This window comes from Delphinus delphis, chromosome 9 (genome assembly GCF_949987515.2).
Source record: "Delphinus delphis chromosome 9, mDelDel1.2, whole genome shotgun sequence".
Taxonomy (NCBI): domain Eukaryota; kingdom Metazoa; phylum Chordata; class Mammalia; order Artiodactyla; family Delphinidae; genus Delphinus; species Delphinus delphis.
Genome location: NC_082691.1, coordinates 52,787,800 through 52,806,517, shown reverse-complemented (window position 1 = coordinate 52,806,517; position 18,718 = coordinate 52,787,800). Strand labels below are relative to the sequence as shown.

General features: G+C 39.4%; 1 protein-coding gene across 4 annotated transcripts in view; it reads left to right on the top strand.

Moving 5' to 3' along the window:
• The window catches only part of CDK14 (cyclin dependent kinase 14), a 609,402-nt gene that overhangs the window by 518,410 nt on the left and 72,274 nt on the right, over positions 1-18,718 (top strand). For all 4 annotated transcript variants that reach the window (XM_060020565.1, XM_060020564.1, XM_060020563.1 and 1 more), the window contains 2 exons: positions 4,433-4,572; positions 9,995-10,138. In XM_060020565.1, coding sequence (XP_059876548.1) covers positions 4,433-4,572; positions 9,995-10,110 — 256 coding nt within the window. In that variant the 3' untranslated portion in view covers positions 10,111-10,138. The remainder of the gene's footprint in view (positions 1-4,432; positions 4,573-9,994; positions 10,139-18,718) is intronic.

Genomic DNA, 18,718 nt, shown 5'->3' with positions numbered 1-18,718 from the left:
TAAATTCCTTAAGGTTTTTCCCAGGGAGTTTCCACAAACAGCAAACAACATCTTTTAAAAGCAATGAATATGGGGCTTCCCTGGTGGCGCAGTGGTTGAGAGTCCTCCTGCCGATGCAGGGGACACAGGTTCGTGCCCTGGTCCAGGAAGATCCCACATGCCGCAGAGCGGCTGGGCCCGTGAGCCATGGCCACTGAGCCTGCGCGTCCAGAGCCTGTGCTCCGCAACGGGAGAGGCCACAACAGCTAGAGGCCCGCATACCACACACACACAAAAAAACAATGAATATGGAATGAACGTGAAGGTTTCTGTCCCACGTACCCTTCCCCAGGAACGTAGAGCTGGCTGAACTCACCCTGTGAGCTGACAGGCACAGTTCTGACCGCCTGAGGCCAACCCCCACTCGGTGACCTGGCATCCAGCACTGAAATCCATAGGAGAGCCTCACCATTAGCAGTTGCATCTCCTCATTTGCTGGGACATCCCTTGAGGCTCCCCTGGGACACAGAAGTCCCAGTGACAGTCACTCACAGAGGGCCAGCCTCCACCCCTGATGTCTGAATGTTCCTTGTGAAAAACCTGCAACACCCCATCTCTCCAGACTGCTCCCTGTGCTGAATTTCCTTGACCAGTCCCCCTGCCCTTTCACATGTCTAGATGGCCTGATCTCCATTCCTATTGATCAAGATGTAGAGCCATTTGAAAAAATTCTCTGGACCCCTTTCTTAACCCCTCCCACCCCCAGCCTCAGACAATCACTGATCACTTTTCTGTTTCTATAATTTTGCGTTTTTCAGAATGTCATCTAAATGAAAGTATATAGTGTGTAGCCTTTGGCTTCTTTCACTTAGGATAATGCATTTGAGAGTCATCTATAAAGTAAGTGGTGAAGGAAGGAACATTAGCCTGAAATAACTTCAGTTATCTAGTTTTTGAGACTTAATAGAGGTAACCTAAAAGAATTAGTTTTAAAAAAAAGAGGCAAGACAACAACACCAATTTAGTGCTTATTCCAGGGAGAAAGACCTAAAAACTGTAAGTGTGGATGATTTTGTAGTAACTAATTAGATTATAGAGATTATAAATATTTATCTGTAGGGGGAAAAACAGTCTCTTCTGCTACTGCTAAAAATCACCTAAAATGTTGGATAAAATACAAGCACATCCGTTCAAATGCATATGCATAGCTGAACCAAGAAGAAATTAACTGAAATTTCCAGGGGCCAAGAATGAAAAAAACAGAATGATAAGTAAGTGCTGAAGTTGCAGCTGCCCTCGAGGTATTGCTAAAACAGAAACGTGGAGCTGCTTGACTGTGGGGAATCAAGGCTTTGGGCCTGAGAAAGTTAGGAGGGCATAGGAGTTGAGATTCCCCACAGAGAGTCAAGACCCTCAAAGCACTTCAGCCAGTAATGGGCTGGCTAAAAGAAAAAAAAGAAAAAAATCTGCTTCCAGCAAAGAGAGACTTCAAGGACAATTGTTTGTGTTGCCCTTGGCTCTGAATGGGGATGAAAAAGACTCCCCTGAGAATTCTACAAGTTTAGGTTTAAATTTACATAACTCACTTGGTCTCAGAAGCCAAGAGAAAGAACTTGGAGTACATAGGTGTTGAGAGAGCTCCAGCGCTCCTAGCAGAAGCAAAAGAAAATCGCTATAGAGAACATAGTCTCAACCCAGGTGCTTCAAGACTCCCACAGATTATCAAAGCCAAGCATGAGCCCAAAATCCAGAATTATAAAACGTGAAAAAGTCATTGTGAGTGAGAGTCAGTAGCAAAAGCAACAAAACTGGACTCCTCCACCTCACCCAGAACTTCAGCTATTGGGAATTATCAGACATAGAACAAAACTGTATTTAAAATATTGTAAAGAAATAAAAGATCAAATTAAAAACTTAAATAGGAAACCATTAAAGTTGAAAATGAAAATTTGTCAGAGATTTTAAAAGAACTTATAAGAACAAAATGAATAAGGAAAACAGCATATTAGATGCACCTGATTAGAGAGTTAGTTGAGTTAGAAGATGGCTCTGAAGTAATTACTCAGAATGGAGAACAGAGAGACTAACAGATGGAAAATATGAAAGAACAAGTGAAGACATGGAAAATTTAATAAAATGGTATTACATTGGAGTTATAAAACGACGGAAGAGAGAGAATTGAGCAAAGGCAATATTCGGAAAGTAGTGGCTGAGATCTTCTTCCAGAATTGATGAAAGACATGAAACCTCAAATTCAGGAAACACTATGAATACCAAGCAGGTTAAATCAAAAGAACCCCATACATCGCAAGATATAGCAAACTTTCTAAATTAAAATTTTGTGTGATAATTCAGATGTTTATGTATAAACCAGATAGCACAAATAAGCATTTGATTATTTTATTGACTTTATTAACAAGTTTAGTCAGTTTGGGGGAGGGGAAATGTCTTCTTGGTAATTCCTTATATTTAGGTCTATATGTGTTAAATCTAAATGTGATCAACAATCAACTGCAAAAACAAATACAACTTTAAATATTTATAATTCTTCAAAATAGTGAAACCATGCTTCAAGGATGACTTACGGCTTGTTGGAGCTGGAAGGACTGCAGACATAATGTGGTTCATCACTCTTTAACAGAGTCAGACCTAAAACTTAGATCTAGTCTCAGTCTGGCTGGCACTGTCATTGTGTTTTATCAAAGCTGTATAAAATGGATACCAGTGTGTTCACCATGGTTACATACAAACTGTATGTTCAATATAAGTGCAGTTTTTGCCATGAAGTCTACTTATCTCAAACTTTGCATTTGATATTTAGAAACATATTAATGAAAAAAATTTAATAGCAAAAGAGTCTTAGGAAGAGGAAGGAATAATTTGGATGGCCCTGGACCCTATTAAAAGAAAGAAAGAAGAAAAAAAAGAAAACAGAATTGTAAGAATGCCTCCGTTTCCTGTAGACAAATTTCTCTTTGCCAGGTAGAGACATTTAAAACCAAGATACTGATCAGTTTTTTAAAAAACAGCATTACAGCAGCCAGACACTGAACCAATGGGTGAGACCTTCACCTATGAAGATTTAGGGAGAAGGTCTCTTAGATTGGATCTTTGGAGTAATATTTTTCTTCGCTCTTCTCCCTTTTTCTTCCTCTGCCCAAATTCATGACCTACTTTCCTCTTCCTCACTCCCAATCCATCCCCCTTCCCCCCACACCATAACAATTTTAAATCAATGCTAAAGAGTAGCTTGAGGAGGGGAAGGGAGAGAATTGTTGGTCACTAGAAAAGATGTTTATTGGCTCATGGCTTGTTTTGTAGCTTCAAGGCTTTTGAAAGAATACCCACTAGCAGGTGCAACGTTTCTTCACATTCTTCTGGGTGCTTAAGAGTCACTGTACTTACTTCATCTTGTAGAAACTCAGGAATCTGTGGGTAAAAGCCTTTAGGAATGACCTGAGAGCTTTGCACATGCAAAACCACTGGGTGGGTTTGAATCTGCTCAACCTGCTAACTGAGCAAACCATTACCTTCTCTGACTTCCACTTCGCTCCCCCTGCTGTTAGACAGAAACGGAGTTATCTTGTCCGAATAGTAAATAGGAGAGTGTGTGAAAAGCGCCTAGGAGAGCGCTTGACACATGTTCACCTACTCATAAATGGTAATCATTATTAGGAAGACTTTAATTATCATTTTTATGTTAACTATTTGGGTTTGATTGCCCTGAGCAGTGAAGTAGAGTTTCCATGGAAAACAAGGCTGGGCTGGACAGTGTGGTCTGCTACCCATTTGAAAGTAGTACCACATGAAAGATTTTACTCCTCTGCTTTTTTGGTAATCTTGAGACACATATTTTCTCTCTGCTGTCGTTTTAAAGGTCATCTTGAATTGATTCAGTCCCATATGGTTTAAGCCTATCCCCTTTGTTAACCTGCGTGTTAATATTATGATTAATATTTGAAAGAGTACTTATTCCAATAATTTTTTGTTCAATGTAAGAAAATGTAAATTCTTAAAGGAAAAAGTAACTTTAGTAACTAGAGAATTTAATAGTAGATTTATTTTAATTCTCCTGGTTATTTTGTATTAATTTTCCTGTAAATGTATCCAGATGTGTATGCAGTACCTATATTCTATGAACAAATTCTGGCAACTATTTGATAAATTATCTTCTGAAATTTTCTACCTTGGGACCTAATTCTATCCTGAAAATATCAATCCTTTGCTTATAGTAAAATATGTTACATCAATGAGGAAAGTGAGAGTAAAAGCTGGTTTACAGTAACGGATACTCTAGGAACTAATGTGAATTCTGCTTCTTTTTATTTTCAACAGGCAACTTGTTTTCTTGGCCAGGAATAAATAAATACTGAAAAATTAGGTGAGCCTTATGTCTTACTTAGGGGATTTTCTTGTTTGTTCTGATTTCTCTCTTTTTTGCTTGTGTTTTCAGGCTCAGCTATGTGAATCATGCAGAGGATCTGGCCTCCAAACTCCTACAGTGTTCCCCAAAGAACAGACTGTCAGCACAGGCCGCCTTGAGCCACGAGTATTTTAGTGACCTGCCCCCACGGCTATGGGAACTGACTGATAGTGAGTATGACAAATTCAAAACATCCAATCGAAGCAGGGACATGATTTTAGCATCTATGTGTAATACACATGTAGAGAGGTCCACATGTTTATATGTGCATCTCTCTAATATTACGTATGCTTGTATATGCATTGCGCGCGCGCGCGTGTGTGTGTATAGAGAGAGCGAGAGAGAATGGGGGAGGGGGGTAGTGTGTGTGTATATATTTAGTGGAATCCTGCCATTCAATTGCTAGCTTACCAGACACAGGAAGAAAATGGATTCCTTTTTTGCTATCTCTGCTCTGCAGTCAGCAGCTGCATGTCTTTGTATTTGATTATGTGTGTGTCCAAAAAAATGATATGAGCAGTCATAAAGGAAAAGGAAAATATGATTTACATATTTAGTGCCTTATGCATATAGTATTTTTTAGCTGGCTGCAGTACACAGAGTAGGAATGATTCATTTCTATTTGATTCTCAGAGACAATCTTGGTTGTAACAATAACCTTAAAAAGGGCTGCTATGCAGTGAGCTGACGAACAGAGTTGGCAATTGGCTAATGCGCTGAATTGACATGTAAGAACTGAAGACATGTAATTCATTTCAACTACAGATGCTCTTGGTATTCATACAGAGCTCTTCTCTGGATCTTTTAAAACAAAACACATTCCTGGGTGGGTTTTTGTTTTGTTTTTACAAAAGTGTTCATATTTACACAGCCTTTTTCAATTACATTTTAAATATTTGGGGGAGGATTTATGACTGGGAGGATCTCATCTTTCTTCCAAAGTGTGAAACAAAATTCTTGTGAAATTTTGCAAAACACTACTGCAGTAAGAACACTTTTGTTCAATGGTGATACATTCTTTCCAAATGCCAGTGAAAGATATTTCTCCTCATACTCTTTTCTTTTTGCCTTAAAAATTAATATACTGCATATATGGATGGATATATCATTTTTAATCCTTGTGTACACATCACTTACCATAGACATACATAAAATTTATTTCTTTATTCCCTTAGACTTTTCCCACCCATGATAGCATTGGAGTCTCCTCGACAACAATAACCTTTTACTTTGGAACTAAGTCCCAAGTAACAACTCTTGGGTATTCCTACACTAAATCTTTTCTGATACCTCATATTTAATTCTAATTACTTTTTTTTTTTCACTCTAAAGTAACTATAGATATATTAACCCACTACTCCCCCATGCTTTGAAATCTTCTTCAGTATTTCATATATTCCAAGCCCATATTTATCCCATATTCTGCACTACTTCCTTTCTGAAAGTCTACCCACTGACCATTACTACAACTATCCCCATTAAAAAAAAAATTAAAGTTGAAATCCCTATAGAAAAATAATGAATTGGTAACACATCTTCCCATACTGAAAAAAAAAAAAAAAATGATGCCAGTGGACTCATTAGTTTATTGCTCGTCAGACTCAAACATATGGCTTGTTTTCCCATTCAGTATAACTTGCAACTTGATATCACTCCTCCTTGGTGACATCTCAATCCCATCTGACTTGATGATTGAGTTTAAGCCGGGATTTTGATGGTCTATGAATTCTGAATTCTGTAGTAGTACTTTTCTGTTAATATGGACTTATTACCCACTTGGCACTTAGTTTATCAGCCAGTGGTTAAATCCAGTTTCTATCAGTAAGTAAATGCCTACACATTATCACTCGGCAGCAGGCTGCCAATGGAGACAGCCTTGTCCCTGTCATTAACAAGCACAATGTATGCAGAACACCAGAGGGGAATTAAAACCACAAAAAATACCTCAGGGTGGTATTTTTAATATGAGAATTTAATTTGTAATTTCACAGATTAAGAATTTTGGCTGCATTAATCCCTTTATCAGCTCACAGCAGGCTATTTGCAGAAGCATAACCATAAGGCGATATTCATTGGCAGAAACACGTCTTTGCATAACGTTAAACATCAGGAGCAGTGAAACCTTTTGAAGGGGGGAGAATAAAGATGAAAAATCATTATATTTTTAAAGCAAGATTCTGCTAAACGCCTCCGGTAACAATTTTGAGTTACAGAAATGCTATTTCTGTGTCTAGTAGATAATCATTATGAAGCATAAATCCAGTCGCAAGAAAGGACAATCCCAGTATTAAATACCACAGTCATTTCCATTTCGAACAACATGGTAGTTCTTGTAAACATGTTTACACAACAAAGAATTCCTAGGCTTTGGAGACTTTGGGAACTAGTTCTTTTAAGTGAAATGACTGGTTTTGGTGACTCTGTTATCTAGGTTAATATTCTGCAAACTATATTTAAAAGTTCTTGAAATTCTTAAAATTAAATTTTACATTAGTGTAGAGTCTTGTAAAAGTTCACCACCTGGCAAATGGCAGCAGCAGCAGCAGTGCCAGTATCCTCATATGCTTCCTTTTCAAGGAGATTTGGAAAGAGATCCATCTGAAAAGAAGTGTTGCAGAACCAATAAATGGATTGTCTTATCAACCAAGTCATGGTTTCTGTTAATCAGTTTTAGGAGCCTCACATTAATACATAGTCTATTCAGGATGCAGTAACAAAATAACTTAGACCGGGGCTTAAACAACAAACATTTATTTCTCACAGTTCTGAAGGCTGGGAAGTCAAAGATCAAGGTGTCGGCAAATCAAGTTTCCTGATGAGACAGCCACCTCCCTGTATCTTCACGTGGCAGAGAGAGAGAAACAGTGACACCTCTCTCTCCCTCTTTCTCTCTCTCTCTCTCTCTCTCTCTCTCTCTCTCATTTTTTTCATATAAAGCCACTAATTTCATCCTAAGGGCCTCACCTTCATGACTTCATCTAACCCTAAATACTACCCAAAGGCCTCATCTCCAAAAACTATCACATGGGGGGTTAAGGCTTCAGCATATGAATTTTGGAGGGACACAGTTAAGTCCATAGCAGTCACATTCTTAAAGATGGGTCATGGCATTTTTTTTTTTAAAGAATGTCCACAAAGGGAAAATCTTATGCAAGCAGAAAGCAAACCCAGGTAAAAGGAGAAGATTGTAACAAAAGTAAGTTCAAAGTGGGCTCCAGTCTTCTTGGCTACTTTAATATATCAGACCTTTTGAGAAGAGTATCAAGTGTTATTAGAACCTTGGTTACACAGAGCACTGCAGTCATTCCATGAATTCTTATAAAAATGAAGTTGTATGCTGATGCCAGACTGTTATTTGCTTTGGAAGAACATATAACAATATAATATCTTTCTTAATTGTACTAGTCCTTAAAACCTCACCAGTTTACAAAATGCCAAAATTTAGAAGCAATGTATTAGTGTGCCACTGAAGCAGGAATTATAAATTCATCAAGCAAGAATTATGGTACAGTTACCTGGAGATCTGGCGGTTAAAGCTGGCTAATTCTAGTGGCACCCTGTCATTCTCCCTCTATCCCAAAACCCGAACAGCCTTGCCCCACTTCTTCACAAAGATTTAATTGCAGGGAAGTAAATGGAGGGCTGATTTAGAAGAAATTCATTATTTTTCCCAAATACACCAAAGGGCATTCTCCTGTGTATACTATCAAGTTACATAAATTATTGAAGCTGAACCACCCTTGTCAAAGTAAATGAACAAAATACACTTCATAGCGTAGAGTCCTTGATTTTATTACATTCATTTGCTAATTCACAAAACTCAGATCTGCAGTGAAAGAAGGCCAACAAATTGGTGCAGTGTGAAGAGCACTGAACTGGGAATCAGACCACCTGGATTCCAGCTTCAGCTCCGCTGTTAACTAGCTGGGCAGCTTTGGAGAAGTGCCTTAGTTTCTGTGGGTTCCCAATTTCTCATATAGAGACACAGTGATCCCTAAGGACCTTTCAGCTCTAATGTTGGTAGGGTTTCTTATTCCTATATATGTCCTATATATTATCCTAAAGCAACATTATGCCATTAATGGAGCTCTGTGCCATCTTTTTAAAAAGAAAACACACCCTGTTCTAACATATTTGCTGCTCTGGTTTCTAGACTTCCATTCTCTCTTGAATCCTTTTGAGCCGAGCTTTTATACCCAAGATTCCACAACTGCTGGTTTTAGTCTCTATCCATTGGTCTTTCCCCAGCCCTCATCTTGATCCATCAGCATAATTCAACACACTTGACCACTGTCTCCTCGTAGTAACATTTCCTTCACTTGGATTCCAGGACAGGACATTTTCCTTTTGCCTCCCTAAACATTCCTTTTCATACTCCTTTGCAGATTTCTCATCTGCCAGACCTCTCACTCTTAGAGTGCCCTGGGGCTTAATCCTCAGATCTTCCTATCTACATATGCTCCCTAGAGCCTAGATGATCTCATTTAATCTAATGATTTAGATATCATCTGTGTACACTGACAGCTTCCAAATTTCAATCTCCAGTCCCATCTTCCCTGACTCCAGACTTGCATATACCAGCTGACTACTTAACATCTCCATTTGGATGTCTAGTAGGCGTTTCTAACTTCATATTACCAGAACTGAGTTCCTTATCTTTTCCCTTAGACTTGCTCATTTTATAGTCTTCACCTCGTTAATAAGGGGCAATGTCATTCTTCCAGTTGTTGGAAGTTACCCTTGACTCCTCTTCTTTTGTCGTACCCAAACCCGGTTCTTCTGTAGACCCTGTTGATGCTACCTTCAAAATAGATCAATAGACCATCATCACTTCTCCACTGCCATCACTGCCCCATGTCACTCACCATCTTCCTTCACCTGTGTTTCTACAATAGCCGTCTAACTGTTTTGCCTGCTCCTTCTCTTGCTCCTTAGAGAGGCTTTGCTGTTTCTTCTTTCTTCAGTTCGTGCTTGCTCTTGCTCTAGATATATGCATGACTTGCCCTCTCACCTTTTTGGCTCTCTGCTCAAAGGTACCTTTACCTGGGAAGCCTTCACTGACCTGCTTCCACCCCGGCACTTCCTGTTTCTCTTCCTGCTTTATTATTCTTCAGAACACTTACAACTAGTTGATATATTCATCTGAGTGTTTATCATCTGTCTCCCCTAAGTGGAATCTACAAAAACCAGGATTTCTTTTCATTCTGATTGATACACTACAGGATTCTGAAAACCTAGAACAGTGTGGGGCTCAATAAATATTTCTTCAAAGAATGAATGAAAGAATGCACAAAGAAAGGGCAAAATATGTTGTTTCCAAATTCAGGCTTATTGTTCTAGATCAGAGAAGTATGAGAGATCAGCTGAGCTGTGGCTTGGAGGGGAAGGCAGACTACCCTGTCGTATGTGTGTGTAAATCTGTGTGAGTGTGTGTGTGTGTGGCTGTGACGACTTGACATTTCAAAGACCAACGCATACCATGATGTTTTATGTGCGGGACATCAGCATTGCATCTCAGCCTCCAATTTTGAAAGAAAAGATTCTAAATACACCTATAAATATGTAAATGAAAACTTTTCATTCTGTCCACAGTGTCTTCTATTTTTACCGTCCCAAATGTAAGATTGCAACCAGAAGCTGGAGAAAGTATGCGGGCCTTTGGGAAAAACAATAGTTATGGCAAAAGTCTATCAAATAGCAAGCACTGATGCGCACAGCAGTCTCAAGAGAGCACAGGTAAGATGACCTACTTTACTTGGAAAGTAATTGTGAAAAGACATTGAGTCAATCTTTCAAATGAAATATTTCAGACTTATTTTTTCCTAAGTATCTTATGAATCTCTTATGTTTGTTATGGCATTCATTACAGATTCTAGTGAGGCAGAGTGCTGTCAGTCATTTCTGTATTTTTAGGCACTTGCTGGAGTCTAACCACAATGGTCCTTTATTTATGTAGTCATAAGCAAACCATTTTAGTCATAAGCAGATCATTTCACTACTCACCCATCCTTCATAGAGGCTAGAAAATGGTTAACCTCGGAGGATATTTAAGCCACAGACCTGCTTTGTGTGGCCCACACAATTTTTTTCCTTGGTTGCTCCCATTTTAAAATGAGGAGATTTTACACAAAGTCTGGGTTTCCGGCTTTTCTCGAGAAATCAGCAGCTTTGGCAACACTAAACTCACATTCCTGCCAGAAGTTTGTGTATGTAACTGAACTGTGGCTGCCTCCTTTGGAAAGGACATGGGCTCCCTAGTTTAGTTTAGTGGCCATTTGGGCCACTTCACTCATTTCTGATTCCTGGGTGGCCCCTAGTACAGACCTGTTGTGGTGAAGCATTTATTTTATTTTTTTCCTATTCGATTCTTTGGCCTCTGCTATTCTGCAGATGTAAAGCAGAACCTAAACGAGATAGTCTCTGAGCCTGTCGGCCTGTCCCGGTCATCACACAGGCTTTACAGAAAAAAGCATAAGATGGCAACTTCTGAAAAGGCTGTGTCTTTAGTGCCAGTTGGAAATGTCTGGGTTTTTTGGAAGTTTACGCCTATATGTATCTTTTCATTTAATGCAACATAACTCTGAAGCAAACAGAGAACCAACTTTTTTGTGAGGAAGGCTTTTTATTTGGAGCCCATATTGTTACTTGCTTGTGTGGCTGTTCAGGAATTAAATGTTCCAGTGAATTGAAAGATACAGACAGCATCGCAAGGGCTCCTCTTCCTTCCTCTCTCTCTTAATGTGAAATGTTAACAGGCTGAACTGTCAGCAGATTACATGTCCACATTGTCTTGTGGGTGATTAGTCAATACATTTGGACTTAGCTTTTGTGTATGCTCAATGTGGAGGTCAATTTTGACCTCTCAGGAGTATGGTGGTGATTTATGAATGATTGGAGAAAAGATTCCCAGATTGATAAAAGATGGTGTATAAATGCCAGTCGGGAAGTGTTACTAGTAGACTTGCTATTTCATACGTAAGATTCTTCATTCTTCTGGTTATTTCTCCCTATTGGATAAAAAGTTACCCGGAAGCACAACTTTATTCACCCAGTAGCATTTGTACTCTCACTTCAATTGGTCAGACAAAGAGTGGGGCTGAGTTTTTGACCAGTTACCTCCTGGTTCTGAGAATGGTTTAAATTCATGAGGGTTGCAGCAGATGCTATTGAGAGTATTTGACCTGCATTACAATAATGAGAGCCCCTGACTTTATAAATCCCTTAGCCAATTCAGTAGAACAAAACAAAAATTGGACCTTATTTGTGCTGCTGCCTCATACACACATACACACATACACACAAGCAAGCTTGAATTTCCATCGCAGGGCTGTGCCCTTTCTTCTCTGCTCTTTTGAGATCTCTCTGACCTGAGCCTGGCCAGTCAAAACGGCTAGAATGTGTTTCAGGTCAGCTTTTCCGTGTAAATCAAATCATGCTCACTGGATAGAAGCATTGCCCATAAGGTCTGAAAAACTGCTAAGTGAAAAGAGATTTTAAAGAGCTGCTCGGAACTACAGTCATCAGTATTTAAAAGCCTTTACAAAGATGTTTTTTCTTTGTAGTATGTTTTTAAAACTAGATTCAAGGGTATTATCTAGAACCTCTTCCTCTAGAATTATCTAATAATACTAGAAATATGTTCTCTATGAATTTTGTCTTTTTCACATCAACTTTTAAAGCTTTAATATTATTACTGCCTTTGTTGTTTTCTTCAAAATCCAGATACCTCAGTTTGATTCAACATTATATTGAGGAAACATCTAAATTTCTTTTTCTTAGAAAAGCTGCATGGAAGCTGGATTTTAAGAGTTTTCTGTCAGTCAGCAAAAAAGGAAATCATTTTAATTTTTCACCTTTGTAGGGTTTTCTTTTAATCAAATGGGTTCATCTTAGAGATGAAATAGCATAGCCTATATATTGGCCTAATACATCCTGCACAGTGGAGCTGATTCTAATCAATAGCTGAATACCAGTGTCTATATTGTAGACATTATAGAGTCAAAAGTCTACATAGGGCTTCCCTGGTGGTGCAGTGGTTGAGAGTCCGCCTGCCAATGCAGGGGACACGGGTTCGTGCCCCGGTCCGGGAAGATCCCACATGCCGTGGAGCAGCTGGGCCCGTGAGCCATGGCCGCTGAGCCTGCGCATCCAGAGCCTGTGCTCCGCAACAGGAGAGGCCACAACAATGAGAGGCCTGCGTACTGCAAACAAACAAACAAACAAACAAAAAGTCTACATAAATAAGGGTATTCATAAAGAAAATATGTAATTCCCTAGATTTTGATTTTGTTGTTGATGAATTAATTAACAGTTTAGAACAAGCTGAGGCATCTTAAATTTTCCTCAAATGCCCCAGTTCTTTGTAAAGCAGAGAGATTGGGAAGGAGAGGAAGGGGCAAGAGGTTGAGGGCTCAGAGAGCCTAAGACTGTAACCTAGCATTTTAGCCACCTCTCTCTGGGGAGTTACAGAGGTAAATGTGGAAAATGCATTGTATCATTTCTGGTTTTGAAATGACAGAGGACTGAGTAGAGAGGAGCGTTTCAAGTCCTAAGTTTTCTCTTATACCACAATGCCAAATTGTTTCTAAACTTGAATATACTAAGGTCACTTCAGTTATTTAGTTAATAATCCTGGATTTACATAAACTGGCCTTACTGGAAAAGCTAATGAGAAGCATTTTTCTTTGCAACAGAGAGCAATTTTGGTTTCAGAGTCTTGTAACCAAATGAAACGAAAAGAAAACCACATGCACCTAAGTTTAAAAATGCAGCCAGTGGATGATCAAGATGCTGTGCTTCCTACAGTTTGTTATCCTCTAAAGATATGAATAGACTACAGATTGCATAGATTGTCCCCACCCTTTTTATCAGCATTAAAGGATAGGACTTTCCTAAAGTCTGAGAGCGCCTTAAATACGCATACAAATTTTCCCTAAGGGAAAGACCGGAAACTATATTGAATATCACATCCATTAGTATCACTTATATTTGTGCACAGTGATACTGAATACACCCCCAGGCTGAGCTTAATTTTCCAGTTATTCTAAATTGAGAGAGGAAGTGCACAGTCACTCTTGTCTGCTCTCCTTTTGCTGAATACAGGGGATAAGAATGGCCTCTAATCTTTTAGACAGATGTTTTATAATTTTCCTGAAATGGTATATGCTCATTATGGAACATCTCTTTTTAATGAATCAATTGGTCTTCAAACCCTATTAAATTCATAATAAATATAGAAATACCTGTCTGGTGCATGCAAAAACTGTATTTGGTTCAAGTGCAAGAAGTTAACTGCATGCATATTTTGGTGACCCTCTCCTTGCTTTCTAGTATATTATCTTTGCTAATCAATGTTTTTTAAGTATCATATGAAAATGAAAAAAAAATGTGGTAGACTCTTTCTGTCTGACTCAGTCATCAAGCAATAATTTCCTAAAAGTAGGCTGCCAGGTAAACAGTAGGATGCATAAATTGCTCAAGAATTTTAATTAAATAAGAGAAAGATTTTTTAAAAAACCGAACTCCAGGCAAAATATAATTCATTGGTGCTTAAGACTCTCTGGCATCGCTAACTGAACGTTCATTAGAGAGGTGTTCACACACCCTGGGGAAGTGGGGGGCAGTGCCAAAACCCCTGGTGAGTTTTTAAAAATCCAGGGTCCTGGGGTCTTCCGCATTTTAAAGAACCCCAAAGGATGTTGATGTAGGTAACCTTTGAACCACATATTATGACCTGTTCGGTAACTATTTAAGAATTGTACATTTATGAAGTAAAATAATCAACTTATTTGGGCTAGGACTGGATAAAGACAAAATAGGAAAAGCCATCCCTTCCTTTCCCTTCCCTTTTTTTTAAGGAAGATTAATATAAAGTTGTGCTGTCCAACAGGGTAACCACTAGCCACGTGTAGCTATTTTAAGTTCATTTTTAATTAATTAAAATTAAACTAGGGCTTCCCTGGTGGCGCAGTGGTTGAGAGTCTGCCTGCCGATGCAGGGGACATGGGTTCGTGCCCCAGTCCGGGAATATCCCACATGCCGCGGAGCAGCTGGGCCTGTGAGCCATGGCTGCTGAGCCTGCGCGTCCGGAGCCTGTGCTCCGCAACGGGAGAGGCCACAACAGTGAGAGGCCCGCGTACCGCAAAAAAAAAAAAAAAAAATTAAACTAAATTACAACCTTGTTCCCCCAGTAGCAGTACACGTTTCAAGTGCTCATTACCCACCATGACTAGTGGCCACCATAGAGACAGGGCAGAGCGAGGACCTTTCCAGCATCACAGAACGTTCTACTGGACAGCACGGGTGAAGAGCGTTTCTCCTGCCTGCCTTTGAGGAATCAGGAAAATTGAACTGAATTCAATCAGTAAAAATATGTTTCAGTTCTAGAATATAGCCACTTCAGAGAAGCTCAAAACGTTTGCGGAAGAGAGACACTCAAGTGAGGAAAGAGGCAGGTGGCAAAGTGAGAGGGACAGAGACGGTTGACTGAGAGCCATAGAAAACGCTGTGTCACAGGGACAGGAGCCATCACGAGGAAGCGGGCATGGGGATCTTTCGGGGGAAGGAAACATGGTGCGGTTTCCTCAGGGATGGTGGTCTGTGTTGAGATTGCTCAGGGAAGTAAGGAAGAACAGGTGGACAGTCCTTAGACTTCTTAAAGCTGCATGGCAGGCCTCACAAATCCTGAATGGCCGTCAGGATCCACAGGAGCTTTGGTTTGTCTGCTGTCAAACTCAACCGCCATCTCAACTCTGGTACCTGCCCCTGGAGAAACAGCGCCCTCTAGCTCTCCGTCATGCTGTGACCTCTTCTGTCCCTGCATTGACTAACAGTACTTTTATCTTCTCTTCATCTCGTGGCTTTTGCTGACTTGTTTCTGCTTATTCATGAATCCTGCTTATCATTGCTTCTCTTGTCCCTCTATTCCTGGGGCAGTCTACAGCCAAGCTCTTTTCTTCAGATTCAGACCCTCCTCCAGTCCAGAGCAGCTCTGATTGGTGTAGCCATCATCATGGAGAGAGAACAAGGCTTTGAGCAAGGCTGTTGGGTGTGTCCAGTCAGCTGAGCTGTGAACTGTGTGGCCAACCTTTCCTTAAGGAACCCCTCAGAAGAGGGCTCTGGGCTTAGCAGTCTCTGAAGCTTCTAGGAAAGCAAGCAGTATAGATGGAAGGCACTCGCTTGGCCTGTACACTACCAAGGGAAAAATCAGACAAGTATAGAGGGAAACTCCAGTTTTCATGGAGTAACAACATCCTCAATGTGTGCGATTTTTGACTAACGGTCTTTTTAAGCCATGTTGCGTCTTCTCAACTGTAGACACAAAAGGAGATAACACCCATTAGTACTTATCACAGTATAAGAAATTCAAGTGTTGGATCTAGTTTTCTTTCAGTAGCAGAAAGATTTATTATTTTTCTCCTGCTAGAACTGTTATTTTCTGCATGACTCTGCAAATTTTTTTCCTATCAAACTACAGTTTTATCTCTGTTTATTATCTCTGTTGTCTCATGTAGTTGACAGCAGTAGTTGTGGAAATAACAACAGGCAGAGGGGGAAACAAACCTTAGTGTTCCTCGCAGGTTTTATTTAAAGAATCCCTGGTTTTTGTCGTTACCTCTACGTTGCTGCAGATTAAGAAATATATATTATTCAGGAACTTGACAGTGCTTCGAACCATACACATGCAGACTACGTTTGTGAACATTTGATTGAGAAAAGGCTGGAATGTGGTTTAGTTTCTCCACCCCCCTTTCCTTAGCTTCCCCTTTGCCCAAGAGAGTCTATTACGTCCTCTAAATCCACTACTTAGCAAAATAATGGGCCAAGGAAGTTTGACTCTTCTCCCAGTCCCTTCTCTGCCCCTCTGGCCTTCCCTTCCTTTGGGTCTCCTCTGATCTGTACCCCACACCCCGTCCACCAGCCCTGTGAAGGGGTTCGCCAAAGACTAAGTCCTTTACTATCTAATTTGCTTAATTCTGTCCTGGGTTGTCACAAAGCAGAATGAAAAGGAAGTTTAATATATCATGCTTCATTCATCCAGAGTGCATTTTTTAAAGTATTTACTTTTCTCTATATTGACGTAATTTCAGATTTACAGAAAAGTTGCAGGAGTAGTACAAAGAATGGCTGATAAACAACATCCACTTCCCCCAAATGTTAGCATTTTACTACATTTGCTCTATCATATTCTTTCTCCCTCTCTCTCTCTTTCTCACACAGACACACAAATGTGTGCACATAACACAGTTTTTCCTCACACGATGCTCCATTACCTTTAAATATTTCAGTGTGTTTTTCTTAAAAACAAAGAATTCAGAGTGATATTTTTTACATTAAAAATAGAGGGGTTTTTGTCCTTGCTTTTCCTTTACCCTTCTCTGAGAGTTTTTAAAAGCAAAACGGCTAAAAGAGAAGAAACTTGTTTGATGCTCCACAAATTGGTTCATCAGCCTACAGATGCTCAAAAATCGGCTATGTTTTTGAGATTCAATGTTTCCAGGTCAGATGAGCTTTCAAACTGAGGATGATGGGCCGGTGTGGGGGGCGGGGGGTGAGAATAGCACTGCAACTTGCATCTTCCGTCTTTTTAAAACCGAAATTAATTTCTTAGGGACTATTTAGCCAGCAGCATAACACGAGTGAAGCTTTCTTATAAGTAGTGGGCATAGATGTGATAGGGCTACTAGCAAGATATCTATTAGAATGCTTGGCCAAACTATTATGAAGTTAACAATCACATATAGCTATAATCAGTTCAGGTGCTCTATTTTTCCTTTTCATTTAATGTTGATTCTTATGAATTTGGGATACAGAGGGAATTGTCTATGCCCTAAGTGCACTGTATTGTATTATTAATACCAGGATAGCAGCTGAGTCCCACTAGACAGTCTTTGTGGTCTGCGGATACTCTAAGAAGTGTCTGAGCATAAAAGGAGGCTGTTTGAGTTGAAGTGGGCTGATGGTCTGGGATGACATTTGAATGCATAGAGGACAATGTCTAAATGACAATGTCGAGAAGAGAAGGCAAAAACTTGAAACTATTGCCATTGTCCCACAAATGCTCATCACTCCTGAGATGCTCCTCACAGACAAGCTTTGTCTGGGTAGAAATAGGGGAGTGGGATTGAGGAGAGATAGACACTGGGGCCCTGGGACAAAAGCCAGGGATTCGGTCCTTAGACACATTAAAATTCTAGACAGATAGCAAATGTGATGAAAACCACAACCCAAATGTATTTCAAGTCTAACAAAGTTAAACATTTTAGCTAAATTATTACAAGTATATTTAACAAAATGTTTGCAATACTCTGAGATGCTTCAATGAATAAAGCTTTTAAGAACATCAAATTGGTTGTGCAAATGAATAATTTAGTGGGTCTCCTTTGGAATTTAGGATAGCTGTTTCCTCTACCCCACACACACACACGTAGACACACACACACACTGTACACTCACACAGCCAAATAGAATAATTTTTCAACAGTCCTAGAGTTGTTAGAATAATGTCAGATTAAACAAAGGATAACTTCTCCAGCTGATGAAATAGTGTACAAGATCTAGAAAAGAAACAATACACAAGTTTGAGAAATTGATCTCATAAAAAATATTAGCGGGCATGCCAAGCATGGAATCTAATACTGTACACTTAAATTCCATACTTGGCTGAATTTTTTCCCTTTAAATTACCACCATTCTTTTAATGTAGTTTGCATTATGTATAGTGCCCTTGGATTTTTAATTGCTCTGGATTATCATTTTCAATGCAATTAGTAAAATGCCCTCAATTACATATAATAATTACTGTAAATGGGGCTATTGGCCTAATTACTATAAATGGGGAAAGATGTGTGATTATCATGTGCAATTAAATCATGTACAGTATTTATTTTACATTATTATATAAATGGTGTAATGATCACATGTAATTATATTGTATCATTCCTTGGTCAACAAATCTACTTCATGTTAAGATATCTAGAATTGTGATCCATTGCCAAAGGTCCATGTAGTAGATCTTTTTTCCTAAAGTATTGGGTTATTCTGTGGGCTGGGAACCCACTAAATAAACTGATTGTGCATAGGCAAGAAAAATCTGGAAGGAACAAAAATTATTTTACCTTCATTAAAATCAAGAATGTCCAGATTATCCTATGTTGTCAGTGTTAAATCCTCCCTGAGCCCAATGCCAACTTTCACCATACCTATTTGTTTTTATGTAAACATGTGAAAATCAACACCCCCTAAATGGTGGCAACATTTAAAATATGCCTGGGGAAAAAAAAAGAGGTCCTTTCTTCACTGTGGCCAACATGATAA